This window comes from Bombina bombina, chromosome 3, assembly GCF_027579735.1.
Source record: "Bombina bombina isolate aBomBom1 chromosome 3, aBomBom1.pri, whole genome shotgun sequence".
In the NCBI taxonomy this organism is placed as follows: domain Eukaryota; kingdom Metazoa; phylum Chordata; class Amphibia; order Anura; family Bombinatoridae; genus Bombina; species Bombina bombina.
In genome coordinates, this window is record NC_069501.1 from 1025063693 (window position 1) to 1025085999 (window position 22307).

The window sequence follows — 22307 nt, forward strand, 5'->3', positions numbered from 1 at the left end:
GCGCTGCATTGTGTACATTTGAAAGGGTTTACGATGCTGCAGCTATAGGATCCTCCTGAGACTGGTCAGTAATTGCCCAAGGTTGTTTGGGTAATCTTTGTATAGTTTGGAGGTTAGATTAGATGTCTCTTCGCATTAGGGGTATGTGAATTTGAGGCTTTATAGAAGCCTATAATATTTTGAGGAATATAATAGTATATTATAATGTATATCTCTCCTTACAGATGCTTAATTTTCAACTTGTTGGCGGATATTTGTATTGAATTGTGCATATTCGGTGCTTATTTTTTCTTTGTATTGTTTAAACCTCAATAAAAACATTATAAAAAAAAAAAAAATCAAATATCTAAATGTGTTTAGCATATGGATATTCTGCACAATTATGGCTTTAAGTAGAAAACATTTGTTTATTATTTTGTATTTTTTGTTTAAAGTTATCATTTAATAGGTATGGTGTACACAAGCAGTAACTTCACAAACCAGTTGACCCAAACCCACTAAGATCTAAGTCTATTAGGATTATAAAATGGGACAAAGAAAAACAATTAATACCTACTTACCTAGATTTCCATTTAAGGTGCCAAGCATACTGTTTTAAAAAATAATGAATTAGATTGTGGTTCACACAGTTACTTTAAAATACTTTATTGTCCCACCACTGATTTTTATCACATTCCATATTTAAATGATATATTTATATTAGAGAGCTTTCAGTACATGAGAATATTTTTCATCTTCCAACATATAAAAATGTACAAATAAAGCACCATGCTGCGATTCTGACAGCAGTTTAAGGCATCTCATTACCAGGTGTGCCAGAGAATGGGTATTTCAGCTGCATGTAGCAGTGTCTTAGCAGCTGGCCTATACAGTAATTTTGGTAGTATTCTAAATGTGGGGGGAGAATCTTTGACACAAGCTTTTGTATTTCAATACTTCCGTAGGTCACTCATAAGACAAGCTCCGAGACTACCAGCACAGAAAAAAACTCCTAGACTTTCTGCTGCTGGAATAGAAGTGAAGTGGAATATTATACAGCAGTGGTACATGAAGTCTTAAAAATGTATGGCGGCATGTCAAGGACTATATTACGGTTTCCAAAAGTAGCATCCTCTAACACAGAAAGTGAGAAACAGCTACTTTATGCCTGTAAACATCCCAGAGACGAGGAGTTCTATGATCTTTAGTCCATGTGTCATTAGTGCTAGCCCAATACACAAGACTGGATGAAATACAATCCATTGCTAGGAGTCTTCGTCTATGAACTTTGTGTTCTCTACACGACAGAAGACTGCCAGGAAGTTCTGGCCTTTGTTACGCTGGACTTTTTTGCCTTCTTCAGTGGAGGTACCCAGCTTATCTACAATGATATCATCAACCTATGAAAAAGTAGACGAAAATAGAGTGTTAAAATGGCAGTACTGCAGAAGGCTAGAGAAGAAGGAAAAAGGCCCAGTAGATATTAAAAGAGAGGAAGCATATGCACAAGCTGACACTTATTTCTTTATTAAGCTTCTTCTTACCAGTTGATCTTTTGAGACACGTTCAAAAAGTGGGTGCTCTGTGAAATGCTTCACTATCCAGTCATGAACCTCTTCCACATCTGTTATAGTATACACCAGGCCCTGCAACACAAGGCACACATCATACAGTGGTTCCATGTACTGTTAATAGCATGATATTATAGGTTTGTTGTTGACACTGTGTAATAGCATGTGACGTAATCAGCTCCTATGTAGCATGGAAGGGGTAACTGTGTGTGCATAAATAGCCGGAATGATTTGTACATGATACACTGCTGTCTCTGCTTGGCTTACTACCATGTGCATGCTCTTTAACGGACGGATTATAATTAATATACATATTTTTTATCACTCCTCTTCAGTGTAAATGTAGCCAACAATCAGCAAGCGCTACCCAGGTGCTTAACCAAAAATGGCCCAGCTCCTAAGCTTAAATTTCTACGTTTTCACAATTAAAGATACTAAGAGAATGAAGAAAAATTTATATTAAGTAAAATTAGAAGGTTGCTCAAAATTGCATGCTCTATCTGAATAAGGAAAGAAAAAATTCTTGCTGAGCCTATATCTTTGTAATAAAGTTCTGGTTCATAGAAGTCCACAAAAGTGTGGAAATGACTACTTTGTGATTAATAAGACAAGTGTTCAAATTCATTTTCTATTTGCAAAGTGGGATCAATACTCAAGATTCTATTTTAACCTTGACACAAACATTTATTTTCCTTTTTGCTGTAAAGAATTTATTTGGGCGATATTGTACAAGAGGCTGATAATCTGAGCTAATGTTTGCATTATCACTGAATTTCTATATAATGCAGATCCCTCTTACAACCAGAGCATTGTAATCTTTATTTCTTTATTGCAGAGATGAATCATACATTTTTTTATCAAATGTAACTCACCCCTACTCGCAGGACATAAGCGTACTCAGCCAGTAGAGTCGAACTGATGATTCTCCATTTGTGTTTGGTCTTCTTAAAGTGAGGATCAGGAAAAAGGAAGAACATCTTGCCGAGCTGTAACAAACGTAGCTTTTAATTGTCTAAATGGTTTTAAATTCTACATCTTTAAAAATGGCAATATATATATTTTTTCCCCATCAAGAAAATAAAAATGTTCTGGCTAGAATAAGTTTCAGGAAGACGATAACCATAAATTATAGGAAATTAACAAAATAGGTGATTAACAAAAATCAAGTATTTCATGTAAAAACATCCCTCAACACTATAAAAGCAAATACAAATAATGCAAAGTAGCTTTGACATTAAGTAAAAAAAGAATTTATGCTTACCTGATAAATTTCTTTGACACGATGAGTCCACGGATCATTATTAATTACTGTTGGGAATATCACTCCTGCCCAGCAGGAGGCGGCAAAGAGCAAAACAGCAAAGCTGTTAAATATCACCTCCCTTCCCTCCCACCCCAGTCATTTGACCGAAGTAAAGGAGAGAAAGAAAGCAACAAGGTGCAGAGGTGTCTGAAGTTTATAACATTAAACAACCTGTCTTAAAAACAGGGCAGGCCGTTGACTCATCGTGTCAAAAAAGAAATACATTTATCAGGTAAGCATACATTTTCGTTTCTTTTTAATGACACGATGAGTCCACGGATTATCATTAATTACTGTTGGGAATCAATACCCAAGCTAGAGTACACAGATAAGGGAGGGACAAGACAGGAAACCTAAACTGAAGGCACCACTGCTTGAAGAACCTCTCTCCCAAAATCTACCTCAGCTGAGGCCAAAAGTGCAAATTTATAGAATTTTGAAGAAGAGTGAAAAGAGAACCAAGATGCAGCCTTGCAAGTCTGTTCCACAGAAACTTCATTTCTCACTGCCCATGAGAACTCAACAGCCCTCATGAAATGAGCCGTAACTCTCTCTGGAGGTTGCTATCCAGCAATCTCTTAGGCAAAATAAAAGATACTCTTCAGACATAAAGAAAGAAAAGCAGCCGTAACTTTCTGTTCCTTACGTCTTTCGGAGAAAACCACAGATAAGGAAGAAGACTTACAAATTCCTTAGTCGCCTGCAAGTAAATTTTTGTCTAAATAGTGCCAAAACCTTTCCTTCCAAGAAGAAGGATTAGGGCACAAGGAAGGAACACCAGTCTCCTGATTAACGCTCCAGACAAAAACTACATTATGGTACGTAAAACCACCTTATCTGAAGAAAACTAAGGCAAGGTGACTCACACTGTAATGCCGAGAGCTCCGACACTCTACGAGCAGAGGAAAGAGTAATATGAAACAAAACTTTCCAAAATAATATTTAAAGGAATGCATCGGCTAAAATAGAGCCCCCTGAATACTCCTAAGAACTAAATTAAGACTCTAAGGAGGAGCAACTGGTTAGAATACAGGCCTGATCCTAACCAAGGTCTGACAAAACTAATGTACGCCTGGGAAATCCTCCAGGCGTATAATGTAACAAAATATGCAAGGCAGAAATTTGACCCTTTAGGGAACTTGCCGATAAACCCTTCTCCAAACCTTCTTGGAGAAAAGACAAAATTCTAAGAATACTAACTCTACTCCAAGAGTAGACTTTGAATACACACACACCAATATAGATATTATCCGGAATGATAATCTCAATGACCGACTCCGAAAATCCACGCTAGGATAAAACCAAGCATCAGAGAAACTAAATTTGGATGAAGGAATGACCTTTGAAAGAGAAGGCCCTTCCTCAATGAAAGTCTCCAAGATGGAAGAGATGCATGACCATTAGGTCTACATACCAATCCTGCTGAGCCATGCCGATGCATTAAGGATCACCGACGCCCTCTCCTGTTTGACTCGAGTTAGAAGAGCAAAAATTAGGAAAAAAGGGTATGCAAGACTGAAACTCCAAGGATCGCCAGAGCATCCATCGGAATAGCCTGAGGGTCCCTTAACCCGTACCTCGAAAGTCTAGCATTCTGCCGAGATGCCATGGAGGTCCAAATCCGGCTGACCACATCTGAGATCAAGCTGGAAATCCAATCCTGGAATGTGTATCGCCGTCCTACTGGGACTTCCATGTTCCCTGAGTCTTTAGGGAGCCTCCTGCTCCCCCCATCCCAGAAGACTGGCGTCTGTAGTCACAATCACCCAAAAGGGTCTGCGAAAGCAGGTTCCCTGGAAGAGATGATCCTGAGACAACCACCAAGGTAGAGAATCCATGTCTCCTGCTCTAGCTGTAATCGCAGAGACAGATCCGCATAATCTCCGTTCCACTGCCCGAGCACGCCTAACTGCAGAGGAGTGAGGTGGAAACGAGCGAACGGGATGATGTTCATTGCCGCAACCATCAGCCCAATTACCTCCATGCACTGTGCCACTGATGGCTGAGGAGAGAACTAAAGTGCTTGACAAGAATCGAAAACCTTTGATTTCCTGACTTCTGTCAGAATAATTATCATTGATAAGGAGTCTATTATGGTTCCCAAGGAAACTATCCTTGTAAATGGAACTAAAGAACGCTTTTCCAAATTAACCTTCCATCCGTGAGTAAGGATAAAATTTCCGTGTGTGATCCTGCTTGTTGAAAAGAAGGCACTTGAACCAAAATGTAGTCCAGATAAAGAGCCATTGCAATGCCCCGCGATCGGATCACCACGAGCAGGGATCCCAGAACCTTTGAGAAAATTCTGGGAGCTGTTGCAAGCCGAATGGAAGAGCCACAAACTGGAATTGTGTGTCTTAGAAACTTGTGATGGTCCCTGTGGATGGGAACATGCAAGAAAATGTCCCTTAAATCCACCGTGGTTATAAATTGACCCTCTTGGACCAAATGAAGAATGGAATTAATAGTTTCCATCTTGAAGGACGGCACTCTGACAAACTTGTTTGGACTTTTGAGATCTAAAATTGGTCTGAAGGTTCCCTCCCTCCTTCTTGGGAACCACGAACAGATTGGAATAGAATCCCAGACTTTGTTCCTGCATTGGAACAGGAACAACCACTCCCAAGTCAGAGAAGCCCCGTACACAATGTAAGAATGCCTCTCCTTTTGTCTGGTCTACAGATAATCTTGAAAACAGAAAACCTGCCCCTGGGAGGAAAGGTCCAAACTTTAGTTTGTATCCCTGGGACAAAATGTCCACCACCACGGTATCTTGAATATTTCGAATCTAAGCCCGAATAAAGGAAGCCGGCCCCCCACAAGATCCGATCCCGGATCGGAGGCATGCCCTTCATGATGTCTTTGATTTAACAGCAGACTTCTTGGATTGCTTTCCCCTAGTGCAAGCCTGATTGGGTCTCCAGGAAGACTTGGATAGCTCATGCTTGGAAGAGGGAGAGGAAAGATTATCCTAGAATTTTTCGAAAGGAACTAAAATTACTCCAACGTCCCTTTTATTTATTTCTCTTATCCTGAGGGAGGGAATGTCCCTTAACTCCCGTAATATCAGAAATTATCTCTGTCAAAACAGGTCCAAACAAGGTCTTTGCTTTGTAAGGAGTCGCCAAAAGTTAAGACTTAGATGAGACATCCGCAGACCAAGATTTTAATCATAACGCTCTGCGGCCTAATATGGCAAGTCTAAAATCTTAGCTCCCTATTAACAAACTGAAGGGAAGCATCTGTAATAAAGGAGTTGGCTAACTTAAAGGCCTTTATCCTATCCTGTATAACTTCGAGGGGAGTGTCTGTCTGAATAGAATCAGACAACGCGTGAAACTAGTATGCTGCTGCACTAGTGATGTTAGCATCGCCGGTTGCCATAGTAAACCGAGGTGTACATACATTCTTTTGAGCAACCCCTCTAACTTCTTATCCATAGGATATTTAAAGGAACAACTATCCTCTATGGGCATAGTAGGTCTCCAGTTAGCATGGAGATTGCCCCTTCTGCCAAGACTCCTTAATAGAGTGCGCTATAGGAAACATCCGGATAAAAATAGGATATGGAGAAAAAGGGATACCCGGGTTTCTCCCATTCCTAGCAATAATCTCTGTAGCCCTTACTGGTACAGGAAATACTTCCACCATGGGGGGCACATCAAAATACTTGTTTAGTTTACTGGACTTTTTAGGATTGACTACGCAGTTAGTCTCAGAGTCGTCCAAGGTAGCTAAAATCTCCTTAATTAACAAACGGAGGTGTACAAGCTAAAATCTGAAGAAAACAACTTCAGTATCAGATAAAGGTATTACACTTTGAGTCTGAGATTTCCCCCCAGATACTACCACAGTATCTTCCCCTTCCAGCAAGAAATTTTTCGGAATAGCCACTACTGTATTTGAATACATTTCCTCTTACGTTTTCCCTGCAGCATGGGAAAAGCAGACAATGCCTCAGATACTGCCGATGACATTAGAGAAGCGATGTTTTCCAATGTAACTCCAGGTGAGTTTGAGAGGAAGCGCAGGACACTGTATGTGTGGGAGATAGTTTTTGGGACACTTGAGGAGAAAGTTGCGGCATATATTGAACATTGTCATTAGACACCTGAACAACATCCGCCTTACAAGAAGTTGGCCCAGAAAAGTCTATCCCTATTTTTTTTAAATACTCTCACCACATGAGAAACAGAAAGAGATTGGTGGTTCCATATTGGTATCAAAACAAAGAACAAGAGACATTATGAAGGGCCTCTTGGTCCATACTGACTCACAATGGATGAAATAATCAAATAAAAAAGTCTTACATTTTTTACTAAAAATTAAAAACAGAACAAACATTGTCTCTTTAAATTTTAAAATGTAAGTTTCTTTTTTGTGCAGAAAAAAAGGCTAAATTGGTACACCAATACTGTAGAACCCTTCTACCACTCAGCTAAATTTGCTGAGGTTCCTACTTGCCTTTCTGACACAAGATACATTCCCTCAGAAAAAGGACGGGAACTCAGCAGTAGCACTGTCCGGTCCCAACACTTCCAATAACAGGAAGTGTTAAGGAAGTGGTGCACAACCCAAATTGGCGTCACACATAGCTCCGCCCATCGTGGGCATTTCCAAAGGCAATCTCCCGGTCGCCATTTTAATGCTTTAAAGTCACTGTGAGTACATTAACCTTCTGCAAAGCCTGAAAGCAAACTGGGTCTTCAGCTTCTAGACCGCTGCTTAGTCCTATATGTGAACAGTGAAACACCACCTCATAATGAGCTTATCTCCTCAGTCCCAGTGATATAAACCCCCGGGAGCAGTGAAAAATCACCTAATCATGAGTCTATCTCCTCAGCCCCAGTGCCTGCTTAAAAAGGTGCTGTCTATAAATCTCCTCCTTTTGTATATAGGAGGCTCTATGTCCCAGGTAAATAAAGTGCTCCACTTCCTCTGGATCCTTTTATTCTTTTTCTCAGACCCAGAATAAAAAGTTGGCACTTACCTTTTAAATCTGCCAGACAGCAAGTCAGCTCACCAGGTTTGAGAGGTCCTCTCACTCACATAGCCCTGTGGAGAAATGATAAAGCCTGAGTAATCTTATTTAGGCTATCAGGATTAGGGCAGCATAAATATATGGGAGGCACAGTGAGAATTATGTCCCACAGGTTCCCAATGCTTTAAAGCCACCACTGCCCTACTGAAGAGACTGATATGGACTACGGCTACACCCCAGGACAAAGCAGCACAATCTTGCACTACTTAAAAAATAATAAAATCTTGCTTGAAGAATCTTTTTCTAACACCTAACTTTACCACTTCCTTGCTCTAACGTAGGCAAAGAGAATGACTGGGGTGGGAGGGAAGGGAGGTGACATTTAACAGCTTTACTGTGGTGCTCTTTGCCGCCTCCTGCTGGGCAGGTGTGATATTCCCAACAGTAATTAATGATGATCCATGGACTCGTGTCATTAAAAAGAAAGAAATAATAATCTAAAAATAACCCTTTTACTCAAACACAAAACAGAAAGACAGTTATCTTGTTTCATTAATGACCAAAATAAACTTTGAAAAATTGCACATTAAAGTCAAGGCTGATGCTGGAGACAGATTTGTTGAGGGAGATGAGGATGTAGCAGACTTCAGCATAATTATCCTCTAAAAAAAATTTTGTGCAAGAAATTTTCAATTACAATAATGCCTATATGAAAAAAGTTTTTACAGATAATCTTTATGGCACTTATGACCCGTGGAGCATACGGTCATCAGTCGCACACATGATGAAGGAGGCTAGAGTTCTGAAGACATGAACAATTAGGGAATAAGTGCACATGCGCTAGACTCAGGTGTTCAGCAACTCAGTGTACAGTAGTAACGTTTACCAGGATTTTTTTTTTTATTTTTTTTTTAAATGTGTATTGTAAAGATGCTTCCAGTCTAATATGAAATATGCCATTCGGAGTTTTAAATTGACCCCGTTTTTGCTCAACTGATCCTCGAGGTTTGTTTGATCACTGGCTGACTGATAGGATTTCCCCCATCATGCACAAGCATATAAACAATATTATTTTGGTAAGTAGTTTTAGAAGAAGAGAAAAAAAAAAGGAGAAGAGAAAAAAAAAAAAAAGGAGGAGGTTCAGTCCATTGGGGTATAAAGTTCTTAATTTGAAGATCCAATGCACGTTGCTTATTTTAGCTTAATGATGGAGAGTGAGGCAGTGAGTAAACCTGCACTCTGTATAATGAATAAGGTGGTGAGATTTTATGATGTGGTATATATATATATATATATATATATATATATATATATATATATATATATATATATATATATATATATATATATATATATATATATATATATATATATATATATATATATATATATATATATATATATATATATATATATATATATATATATATATATATATTGTATTTTCAAAATAGGACTGCACTCGCTGGATTTAAGCATAAAACTTATTTTATTGTGGTAACGTTTCGGAGTCCACAGACTCCTTCCTCAGACCAGTACAAACATGCAAGTGAACATAGTGCCTTATATATACACAATAAGCCCCACCCATCTAATAATACCTGTGTGAATTGCGCCAAAAACATGGTTGTCATGGTGATGACCCCCTCAACCAAACAATATTGCCATACTACTAAGCTAATAAAATAGTAAAATATATAGAGCAGAAATACAAACATATCATTATAGCAATGTATATCCATGTAGACCAACATTTGCAGTATCAGGTTACACTGTGTTAACAATAATTCAGCACGTCATTCATGTAATAAAGTCACATTAAGCATGGAACAATTGAGTCACAATAATCTATCCCTAATTTATAGCTAGTTGGTTACTTATATGAGTCTGTATGTGTCCATAATTGAGGTTATTACACAGTCATCATATCACATATTGTTTAAATAAGCGTTACCCAGAATTGGAGAATCCTAGTAAATCTCTGCCACTGCTTTTGTAAACGCATCATGTTTGTCAGGTCATAACAGATCTAGATTATTGCTGATACTCATAGCAGACACCTCCGTATAGGAACATACCTTATGTATAAATGCCAGTATCCCCAGTCTGACTATTGATCTGCCAAAAAGAAGTGTTGCTGTCAAGTGCCAAGTTATGTGTCTCAGAGACGCTGTGCAGTGAACTCCGGCGTCTGGTGTAATTCCTCAAACCGCATGGCTAATTAGCATATGCGGCTGACGTCACCCGGCTTGCGCTACTGCTTGTAGTCATGGTAACCGCGGTGCGTTTTATACAGCTTCAAGCCCTGTCAGTATTATCAGAGTGATATGAACAGATTAGTGAGTGTTAGGTGGCCATGTAACAATACCTAACACTCACTAATGTGTTCATATCACTCTGATAATACTGACAGGGCTTGAAGCTGTATAAAACGCACCGCGGTTACCATGACTACAAGCAGTAGCGCAAGCCGGGTGACGTCAGCCGCATATGCTAATTAGCCATACGGTTTGAGGAATTACACCACAGACGCCGGAGTTCACTGCACAGCGTCTCTGAGACACATAACTTGGCACTTGACAGCAACACTTCTTTTTGGCAGATCAATAGTCAGACTGGGGATACTGGCATTTATACATAAGGTATGTTCCTATACGGAGGTGTCTGCTATGAGTATCAGCAATAATCTAGATCTGTTATGACCTGACAAACATGATGCGTTTACAAAAGCAGTGGCAGAGATTTACTAGGATTCTCCAATTCTGGGTAACGCTTATTTAAACAATATGTGATATGATGACTGTGTAATAACCTCAATTATGGACACATACAGACTCATATAAGTAACCAACTAGCTATAAATTAGGGATAGATTATTGTGACTCAATTGTTCCATGCTTAATGTGACTTTATTACATGAATCACGTGCTGAATTATTGTTAACACAGTGTAACCTGATACTGCAAATGTTGGTCTACATGGATATACATTGCTATAATGATATGTTTGTATTTCTGCTCTATATATTTTACTATTTTATTAGCTTAGTAGTATGGCAATATTGTTTGGTTGAGGGGGTCATCACCATGACAACCATGTTTTTGGCGCAATTCACACAGGTATTGTTAGATGGGTGGGGCTTATTGTATATATAAGGCACTATGTTCACTTGCATGTTTGTACTGGTCTGAGGAAGGAGTCTGTGGACTCCGAAACGTTACCACAATAAAATAAGTTTTATGCTTAAATCCAGCGAGTGCAGTCCTATTTTGAAAATACTGTGAATATTACTGACCTGGCACCCTGGTTGATGACTGGAGGAGATTGAGAGTGCAGATACACATGGAGGATAGATATAGATATATATATATATATATATATATTCAGCCTATGATGGATAATCTCTTATTTCTATGCACATTCTCTATATGCATTAAATGTTTGTCACACTCTCACTTTCTGTTTATACATGTGACCTATCATCCCTGTGAATGGCCACATCAACCTATGATGCCTCTGAGCAACACCCACCTCTCATACTGTTAACGTTTTTGGCATCACGTAGGGTGGACAGCATTTGTATGCTGTGTTTTTCTAACACCCTATATACTGATCTAGTGGCTGACCCATTAGATGATGCACAATCTCCATGTCTGTTACGCATTCTACTCACACCTAGTGCACTGTTACAATCCATTTAGTATATTCACACTGATTGGTTGATCCAGTTGCTGAGGTGTGATGACCACGCCCCCTTGTGCATACGTGTGGTGTCTTCAGTGCTACATGGTGCGGGCAGAGTGTGGTAGGATTTCTGTATCTCTCATATGTAAAGCATATTTTGCCTGAATTCCAGAAATAATTTGTAGACTGATATGTTAATATTTCAAACCGTTGTATATTTGTCCATTACTACTAATATTGTGAAATTCCACATATTCTGCCCATTCTCTATATATATTTAATTTTGTTCACCCACTATGTACAAAGTATATATCGGATTGTTTACATGACTCACATGATGATTCATATGGGCAGTTCTTCTCTGATTAGGGGTGGGGTTAACACCTGTTAAATGCACTGTTTGTGGTTCACTCTTTTTACCTAGTCTGATGAAGGGGTGATTGTTTCTGTCTGCCAATAAAGAACCTATTTTGCACAAATCCAGAGAGTGCGTGCCTTGTTGGAATTGTATATCTTATTCGCTTGCACCCTGGTGGTTGATTTGGAAGGTGGGAGTGCGTGCGTATACACACACTGTATGTATGTATGTATGTATGTATGTATGTATGTATAATAATGCCCCTCTTTCTGTATTTTATTATGCATTTTCAATAACAAATATACAACCAACTCACACCAACATGCCATTATCAGAGTGCAACAACCTTTTTGCACATAGCAGTCTCAAACAAAGGTAACTGTTTTACAGAGAGAATGAAAAGAAAAAAAAAAAAAGCAATAGTAAAGATGCGCGTATTACGTTCCCGGTACCTGTGCTTTTCTGAAGAAGTTAGGCAAGTACTTCATGGCATTGCTACGGATGCAAGCAATATTCTGGTACTGGCCTGGATGAGCCACTCTTAATGACTTGATCCTGTCCTGCACGTAATCAGACACCTTCACTCTGATCTCCAACCCCAGCATGAGTGTATTAGGGAACAGCGGAGACAGCTCGACTGTGAATGAAGAGTAAATAAATAATAGTCCCAATTATACTGTAATTTTTTATATGAATTTTTTTTTTTACAAAACAAAGTAATTTTTGATCGCCATAAAGTGTTCTCCACAGAAAATTTTGCCAGCCGAGTGGATTTATGAAGTAGCTGGATGGGGACAGTAATATTTTCTAATATTATATAATTTTCTGCTATCCAGAGCACAAATTATTTGCATAATTAAAAAAAAAAAAAAAAAAAAAGTATTGAACGATAATTTGTGCAATAAAAATTTAACTTTTTTTTTTAAAATATATATTTAGCATTGGCTAAAATTTTAGCCGGGTGGTGCGTCCACTAAAAAAGGTCCTGGGGAGAACACTGCCCTATTTCTCAGGGATCAGCCAATGTTTACAAACAGATGTTTCACAAAGTATAAAGGTCATCAATGGACAGTTCTTTCATTTCCATTACTAAAGGTCAGCTCCCACACTGTCATTTAGTTATGCAAAGTTTTAGCCGTTGGCTGACGCTACAAATTAAACCTCAATTGTGTTTAAATCATACAAAATTAACTTTTACATTATACCTCATCTTCATTTTTAGGTGAATAAATTAAAAGTTAAAGTGATTGTAAATAAAAAAACTCTCCAAACGTCTCAGAATTAAAGGGAAACTAAACCCAAATGTTTTCTTTCATGATTCAGATAGTGCTTGCAATTTTAAGCAACTTTCTAAATTACTCCTATTATCAATTTTCCTTCCCTTGCTATCTTTATTTGAAAAACAGGAATGTAAAGCTTAGGAGCCAGACCTTGTTTGGTTCAGAACCTGGGTAGTGCTTGCCTATTGGTGGCTAAATGTAGCTACCAATAAGCAAGTGCTATGCAAGGTGCTGAACCAAAAATTGGCCGGCTCCTAAACTTTACATTCCTGCTTTAAAAATAAAGATAGCAAGAGAACGGATAAACATTAATAGAAGTAAATTAGAAAGTTGCTTAAAATTGCATGCTCCGAGTCATTAAAGAAAAAAATGGTTTTAGTAGCTCTTTAAATGTATAGTATTGTACGGCACTTTAAAATATATACTTATATTTTTGTAATTCTTCTACAAATCCTCTGCCCCCATTTCATTTCCTGGTCTCTATATTTATGATGTAGAGAGTGGTCCCACCCACTCTCTACATCTGCAGCAATGCACGCCCCAGAGTCCGGAGAGAACACATGCATTGTTATAAACATTGCTTGCTACTGAGCGCTGATTGTGTTTATTTTATAAACAGCACATATATAACATAATAATCAATATAATAAACTGCGCATTGTGTTCCAATTTCCCTTTGCAAGCTATAGCGCATGAGTATCTCATGCACGTGCACAGAGGAATGTAAAGTCAAGGTAATGCACAAGCATTTCTGAAAGTTGTTTTTTTTTCTATTTTTTTTTTTTTTTTTAATGTATGGCTAGGGAACTGATTGGCTAACTTCAGTTAGAAAAAAGGTATTTTTCAACAGAGCGGTGTATTAGTACACCATGAATACATTAACTAGAGATATACAGTATTTTCACAAACAGATAATAAAAAAAACCTACATATACATTTTTATTACCATTTCAAATCTATTGGCACGTTATGTTAAATTTACTATCACTTTAATATGCAGCCTTTATGGAAAATGAAGACTGGATCCTATCAGTGGCATAAGCTGCCTATTACAATCTATTTAATAAAAATAAAATATATATAAAAAAAAATGGTTTTATAAAAAATAGGTGGTGATATTAACAGACAAAAGCAGCTATTTTAAAACAAAATAAAGACAAAGGAGAACTTTTAACACTTAACTCCAGCAGAAATAAAAATTAGATAATTGGGAACACATTTAAGGATATAAAAGTTTACACTACAATGTAATTGCACTATTGCTTGCAGAGAAATGTGTATTTAACATCCACAAAGACCTTAAACACATAGTTCAAGTCAACATTAAAGGAAATCATGATTTATACATGGTGGGTATGTCCTCTAATATTACCCAATTGGTCCCAGGTACTGAAATGCATTAATACTCTAATGCACCACCCAGACTCCACTGCACACTTAAAATGGATACTAACCCCTCATATTTTCTTTCATGATTCAGATAGAGCATGCAATTTTAAGCAACTTTCTAATTTACTCCTATTATCAATTTTTCTTTGTTCTCATGTTATCTTGATTTGAAAACGCAGTAATAAAAGCTTAGGAGCCGGCCCATTTTTTAGTTCAGCACCTTGGTAGAGCTGCTGATTGGTTTGCTACATTTAGCCACAAATCAGCAAGTGCTACCCATGTGCTGAACAAAAAATGGTCTGGCTCTAAAGCTTACAGTACTGCTTTTTCAAATCAAGATAGCATGAGAACAAAGAAAAATTGATAATAGGAGTAAATTAGAAAGGTGCTTAAAATCTCATGCTCTATCTGAATCATGAAATAAAAAAATTGGATTTAGTATCCCTTTAAAAACTAATATTAACCCTTTCTTGCCGGGGTTAAAGTGTCTACATCGGAACAACGGTTCCGATGTAAACAATTTGAAATCTCGCAATCGTGACTACGATATTTCAATGATGGGATTGCGTCAGTAGGGCGTCCCTATGATGCTAGGCACGCCCCCCAGACCACGATCCCATCAGGGAAGCCAAGCCATTAGGGCTTTTTATTCAGTCCATCGGCGCTAAAGCCCAGAAAAATTTGGACGGAATACAATGCCGTAACAGCGTTAAAGGGTTAATTACAGTGATGGTAAACTTGCAGCTACCGCAACGTTGCATTGAAATCATTGCGTAAAATATTAGCTTTATTCATCTAAATACATATACAAAAAAATGTTAAAACCGTGCACTCCGTCAAAAACTAGTAAGCTTACTAAAGGTGTTAAAGGGACAGTCAAGTTCCTCTTTCAAAAAAAATAAATAAATAATAGATAGATAGATAGATAGATAGATAGATAGATAGATAGATAGATATAGATAGAGATAGATAGTTTAGCAGATTGAGAGCACTCACTTCAAAACCAACTTGCCAGGGTGCAAACAGAAAGCAAATAGTAACAAACAACGGCTTGCACTCACTGGTATTTAAAAAAAAAACCTGCCTTTCATGTAACGTTTTGGGGACCGTATCCCCTTCCTCAGACAGTGAATCAAACATTTATAGAACACACATCCAATAAACACAAACCCCACCCCCAATTAAAGCAAAAAAACACTAAGTGGTAGTCCTAGCAACATCAGTAAACAAAAATATCATCAGATCATCATATCATAGAAGAGGAAAATAAGTGAACAAAAATATCATGAGATCCTCATAATAAAGTAGAGGAAAGTAGGTGAACATGTATAGTATTGCAGCAACATAAAAGTAAAACTTAACAAGCCAGAGATCACATTTGCATATATCCAATGGGTTAAACACATAGGCAAATAAACAATTGAGCTACACAGTGTAGGTTAATTAAATCCCTATACAGGACCTTCAAACACATATATATATGTTAGCTCATCAAATGTACCCAGTGTGCCAACTGAAATAAGCAGATTACCTGGAGCTTTACACCCAAAAAGTGGGCAGAGATACGCCACAGAGCTCTCGTGCTGGGAGAGTGTCAGAACGGACGCACGTGTGACATTACAGGGAGTCAGCTGTGTAAACAAAGCCCATGCCTGCTGCTCCACCGATCAAACTTGCGCTGTCAGCACATACAAGAGAGAAAGGTTGCCATGGAGCAGGGGAGCGCAGCAATAGCCGAGCATAAATGGCAAAGAGATAGCACAAGAGGGGAAAAAAAAAATTAATAAGAGAAACAAGTGAGATTACCGTTAAATACAAATTTCAGGTTATTATACTAAATGTACAAGATCTTTAGAAAGACTGAAAGCCAAAACGCGTAGAAACCTGAAAGAAAAAAAAAAGCTACCAGCTGACGCTGACATCACGAGGAAAGAAAGAACCTGGTTAATGGAGTCTCTGAGAAAGATCAACCACCACACTGGGATCTGGGAGAAACAGATCCTGCACCACAATACACTGGGATCTGGGAGAAACAGATCCTGCACCACAATATCCGGTTACCTTGCCAGTAACACAGAAGCTGTGGAAATACTGAAGCTGCTGACCAAAAGTCCGGGATACTTACCAACCTAGAGAACCCAGGAGCTACAAACTCGCGTCACAAACTCGAGGGATAGAAGTTTATTTTACTGTCTGGTAAACTGAGGCTGGAGGACACAGCGCTCCACCGGAATCATCTGTCCAGGAAGAACAATTTGCCAAAACAGTGCACTGTTTATCCGGAGGAAAATCAATACGAAGAACGGACGCCAAAAAAAGTATGCAAAAGACAGCAACATTAAAGGGACAGTACACTGTAAAATTGTTTTTCCATTAATGTATTTTAAATGACTTGTTATACCAACTGCAGAGTATAAAATATTTGAGAAATTCCATTTTCATGCTTATTTGTGTATATGAAGTAGCTTATTTTGTGCTTTGAAACCACAGCCTATTACAATGGGTTGAACTTAAAGGTGATATCAGATCTCATTATGTTCTAAGTTTGTGTAAACAGACTTGTTTCCTTATCTTTTATTTGGCTGGAACGCCAAAGCTCAATACATAGAGAGAACAATGGAAAATTATAATTTTATTACTTAACTATCCTGCATCTCACTGAGAGTGTAATCTCTTCTGCTGGCTGTGTATACTTAGGCTATTCAATAGCCTATATTCCAGTATTAATTTGTTCAGTATAGGTGGCGATACCACAGGCTAAATCAGCTATTTCAAATGCTGAAATAGGAGTAAAGGAGCTACTTGTAACCAATTTAATACACTCTAGCAGGTTAAAAGGATCATTGGGAATAATTTAAAGGGGAGAAAATTTTTGGGTGAACTGTCCCTTTAAATAAGTTGTTTACAGAAATATTGAATTTTTAACTGAACTTTATCACGGGAGATTTAGATCCTCCATGGTGTTATTTTAAGAAGTGAAATTGTCTTAAGTCAAGCTAAATTTCTAAACACCACAATACGAATATAAAAAGTTTGGTTAATTTTGGTATAGATATAGATAGATAGATAGATATCAATTTAACTATACAATAAACCCTTAAAAAGAACTTAAAGGGACACTGAACCCAATTTTTTTACTTTCACAATTCAGATAGAGCATGCAATGTTTAAAGTGAAGGTTAAGTTACCTGTTTGACAATATTGAATTCAATTCTCTGTCCCAAATGAATATGACTTTCATTTATCATCTTGTATAAAATCATTGTTAACTGTACTTATCGCCCTAATAAATCTATCTTTCTAGCTAATCAAATTCAGCCCGTTTTTTTTATAAATCAAGTTCTCCTTAGATCACGTTCTCCTTAGATCCAATTGAAATTCTGGCAGTTAGGCGGCCGTCGATCTACGTCACTCACATCCCTTTTAAAGTGCGCATGCGCTAATCTCTCTTCTTGATATTGTACGCAAGGCGCGTTCCCGTTTTTTGCGCATGCGTAATAGATTTAAGTAGGACTAGCCACATATTTATACCACTGTTTGTTTGCTACGGACGTCTCAGAAACAGAAGACCATTGCTAATGATTGCTGTACTTCGGATAAATACGATACTTCTATACACACTTAGTTAACTATAGCTTTGCATGCTCAGTATCGGTAGAAACCGGAGATTCGCGCATGCGCAATAGTTATGATTATCGTGCTTGCGCTTTGGAGATGCGTATAGAGCGGGTGAGACCGCTCTATACGTCACAGCATAGAAAGTGCGGAAGTAGAGGTGGGGAGGAGTTTTCATGTAAACAGTAGGCAGATATTTATTTATAAAAAAAATAGCAAAATTGATCAAAAATATTAAAACAAACTTAGCGAACAGCTTATTCTTTTAATAATATATTAATTTATGCCTTCAAGAAAACTTTAGCTTCACTTTAAGCCACTTTCTAATTACTCCTATTAGCAATTTTCCTTTGTTCTCTTGCTATCTTTATTTGATAAAGCAGGAATGTTAGGTTAGGAGCTTGCTACATTTAGCCACCAATCAGCAAGCTCTACCCAGGTGCTGAACCAAAATGGTCTGGGTCTTGAGCTTACATTCCTATAAAAAAAGATAGCAAGAGAACGAAGAAAAATTGATAATAGTAGTAAATTAGAAAGTTGCTTAAAATTGCCTGCTCTATCTGAATCATGAAAGAAAAAAAAATGTGTTTAGTGTCCCTTTAACCCTTTGAGTGCTAATGACGGCTCTGAGCCGTCACAGAGTTTCTCACTCTGGAGCTAATGACGGCTCATGAGCACTCTCCCACCTTGCGGGAGATCAGGGGCTCCTTACTGCTCCTACCCCGGCGATTGTGCCTGTAAAGTAACCAGCATCACCGGGGCTTCACGTGATACGCAGTGACGTCACGCGCAATTACGCAGTGACGTCACCGCACAACTTTATTTATACTTAATGTTAAGTATAGGAGGAGGGGTCATACTGCTTAGAAGCTTGTATCTCAGGCATCTAAGCAGCTACAGTCCCCAAAGACCCACTGTTGGAAAGGTAATCGCCTAACAGTGTAAGTCTTGGGGGGTCTGTAAAAAATAAATAAAGTTAAAAAAAATGCTTTCAAAAATAAAATATTAGCACCCAGGTGGGAAATGGCTTAGCGTCCAAAGGGTTAAAGGTCAATGTAGGTAATAAAGAACAAAAGCAGAAATAATGGTCCTGTTATGATGAAACTTCAAAGGGGGCAATTTATCAAGCTGAAACGGACAAGGGCGCACATACACGTCCCTGTCCACCGCAGCTCAACTCTGGTGGACTGCATTACCCTGGCGGAATTCAGCATTGCACACAAGTGCTATTTTGCGCTCGCGTGCAATCCCGTTCCCCTGCCCGCGCACAGCTAATCATGTACAGGCAGGAGCTGTCAATCTCCCCGATCGAAATATACTGCCACTTTAGGGGTGGCGGAAGGTTAGGAAAGCTGATGACCGCTGCATCTTGTGAGAACCTGAAGTCGTATGGGGTTGAAAGGCTTGTGAAGCCTTTGATAAATCGACCCCTTAAAGTGATACTAAACCCAATTTTTTTCTTTCATGATTCAGATAGAGCATGAGATTTTAAGCACCTTTCTAATTTACTCCTATTATCAATTTTTCTTTGTTCTCATGCTAGCCTGATTTGAAAAAGCAGTACTGTAAGCTTTAGAGCCGGACCATTTTTTGTTCAGCACCTGGGTAGCACTTGCTGATTTATGGCTAAATGTAGCAAACCAATCAGCAAGCTCTACCAAGGTGCTGAACTAAAAATGGGCCGGCTCCTAAGCTTTTATTACTGCTTTTTCAAATCAAGATAACATGAGAACAAAGAAAAATTTATAATAGTAGTAAATTAGAAAGTTGCTTAAAATTGCACGCTCTATCTGAATCATGAAAGAAAAAAAAATGTGTTTAGTGTCCCTTTAACCCTTTGAGTGCTAATGACGGCTCTGAGCCGTCACAGAGTTTCTCACTCTGGTGCTAATGACGGCTCAGAGCACTCTCCCACCTTGCGGGAGATCAGGGGCTCCTTACTGCTCCTACCCCGGCGATTGTGCCTGTAAAGTAACCAGCATCACCGGGGCTTCACGTAATACGCAGTGACGTCACCGCGCAACTTTATTTATACTTAACAATGTTAAGTATAGGAGGAGGGGGCATGCTGCTTAGAAGCTTGTATCTCAGGCATCTAAGCAGCTACAGTAGTAATAGTAGTAAATTAGAAAGTTGCATGCTCTATCTGAATCATGAAAGAAAAAATGTGGGGTTAGTATCCTGTAAACAAATTGAATGTTTCAGCTTTAGATACCAAAGTATTAAACATATTTTACATGCAAATCTCAGATTATTCTTGTCATTTAGGAGAGGTCTGAAAATCATTCAAGGCTTCAAAATGTAAAATTTACACAAGCCATGCATCAAAAAATACTAAACTGTAATACCTAATAAACCACCATAGCCACACCCAATGTCTGCAAATTCCACTTGATGCTCTTGTTTCTTCTCTGCAAGATCATTTTCATCATCATGGCGACAGTCAAGAGTCAAAGGCTTAAAAAACTCGGGGTAGTATTGTGACCAGTCCATTGCTTCAGGCTTCACTGGGCTGTTGCAATAAAATACACAGAACTTTAGTTAACTGAATATAAACACATTTCAGTTTTCTAACACTGAAACAACTGGTTTAATTTTATCTGGTGCAATAATTTGTGCAGAATGTTTGATGTCGTTACTTATATTGAAAAGGATTAGAAACAAAGCAGTTTCTACATTATTGAATGACATTACAATCACAATGTATGGTATTTAAGAAAAGTCAACTGGTGACATACGTTTGTCTCCTAAAACCACAGTACGCTACTGTTTACTACCCCTCATTCAGCATAGCATTACCCGTCCCATGCTTGCACCTCCGTAACACTCACTACTGGAACGTGTGATCAGCCATAGGGTTAGAGTGTGCTCTCTGTCGGTAATAGCGCTTCTGGGGAAGGGACACTGCCTTCTCGGGCTGAATTGTATAAGCACATGGTTGCACTTCTGTATCGGCCATACCGGTAGATGTTCACAGTACATCAAAAAATATCTGTCAACCAACGTGCTTCTGCTGTACAGTCGACTCTAAATGTCGTCAGTCTCACGTGATTATCAATGAAGCTACTAATTTTATGTCGTTGTCGTAGCCATTTTACATTCTGGCAGTGAAACGCAATGTCCCCAAGCCTTGTGTTTACTATGCAAGTACTTTTGTGGGTATCCTCAATGTTAAGGTCAGGAAGTGCTGAAAATGTTAAGTAAATTGATTAGTATTTGTGGGTTAATGTAAAAAAAAGGAAGTGTGCAATCTATACAATGTAATCTACAGCAGTAATTTTTTTACTAGTCATACAGACACGCCCAGTAGTGATTTGGCAGTAGGGTTTTGATGGAATTATAGTTCCAGATAATAGTTTATATGGTGCTGTAGCCTATAATACAGTATTTTGTTTTTATAGGAAAACGCCTATGTCGTTCAGTGGGAAATATCCTTATTCTCTATCAAACGTTAAAAAGCATGGACATTCTGAAATTAAAGGGATATGAAACCAAATTTATTTGTTTTGTTTTATGATTCACATAAAACATGCACTTTTAAACAACTTTTTATTTACTGATATTATCAAATTGTATTTGTTCTCTTTGTATCTTTTGTTGAAAATTAGTGATGTAAGCTCAGGAGAATGCACGTATCGAGCACTATATGACAGCAGATTTGCAAGAACACTAGATGGTAGCACTACTTCCTCCAATGTAGTGCTCTAGAGATCTACCTAGGTATCTCTTCAACAAAGAATACTATGGGATTAAAGCAAATTTTATAATAGAAGTAAATTGGAAATTTATATATGTGTGTGTGTGTTTTATATTTGCTCCTTTATGTCTAGTGGTTTTGGAATGGTGTCCAATAAGCTGTGTGTCTATGTTGTGTGTTGATAGATAGAAAAGATCAATGGAGCACACTTTTACCTCCAATGTCTCCATCCAGTGTACAGGCAAATAAGCCATTTTAGTATGGTTAAGGAAGAATAAACTAACTTCAAGGCCTCATTTAATATTTCCAAGTGATAAGTGCTCTTATAAAGAATGCTAAAGGAGTGCCTATTACAAGGATACTGCAATATGCAGTCCAATAGTAAGTGATTTTTGTGATGTCCTTGTTGAGGAATGGTCTAGTTAACAGGGCTGAAGCTGCCGTTGATGT

At 38.1% G+C, this 22307-nt stretch overlaps 1 protein-coding gene across 3 annotated transcripts; it reads right to left on the reverse strand.

Annotated features, from left to right (window-relative positions):
- Window positions 1-629: 629 nt before the first annotated feature.
- METTL1 (methyltransferase 1, tRNA methylguanosine) lies at window positions 630-21180 on the reverse strand. Of its 3 annotated transcripts, none has more exons than XM_053704989.1 (6): window positions 20992-21180; window positions 20509-20672; window positions 12329-12513; window positions 2423-2536; window positions 1524-1625; window positions 630-1379 (listed from the first exon to the last, which is right to left on the reverse strand). In XM_053704989.1, exons 1-6 carry the CDS (start codon window positions 21117-21119, stop codon window positions 1245-1247), a joined length of 828 nt encoding a protein of 275 aa, XP_053560964.1. In that variant the 5' UTR covers window positions 21120-21180; the 3' UTR covers window positions 630-1244. The 3 variants fall into 3 exon arrangements, with proteins under 3 accessions (XP_053560964.1, XP_053560966.1, XP_053560965.1); XM_053704991.1 differs by having other exon boundaries at window positions 20977-21129; XM_053704990.1 differs by having other exon boundaries at window positions 20960-21129.
- Window positions 21181-22307: the final 1127 nt, after the last annotated feature.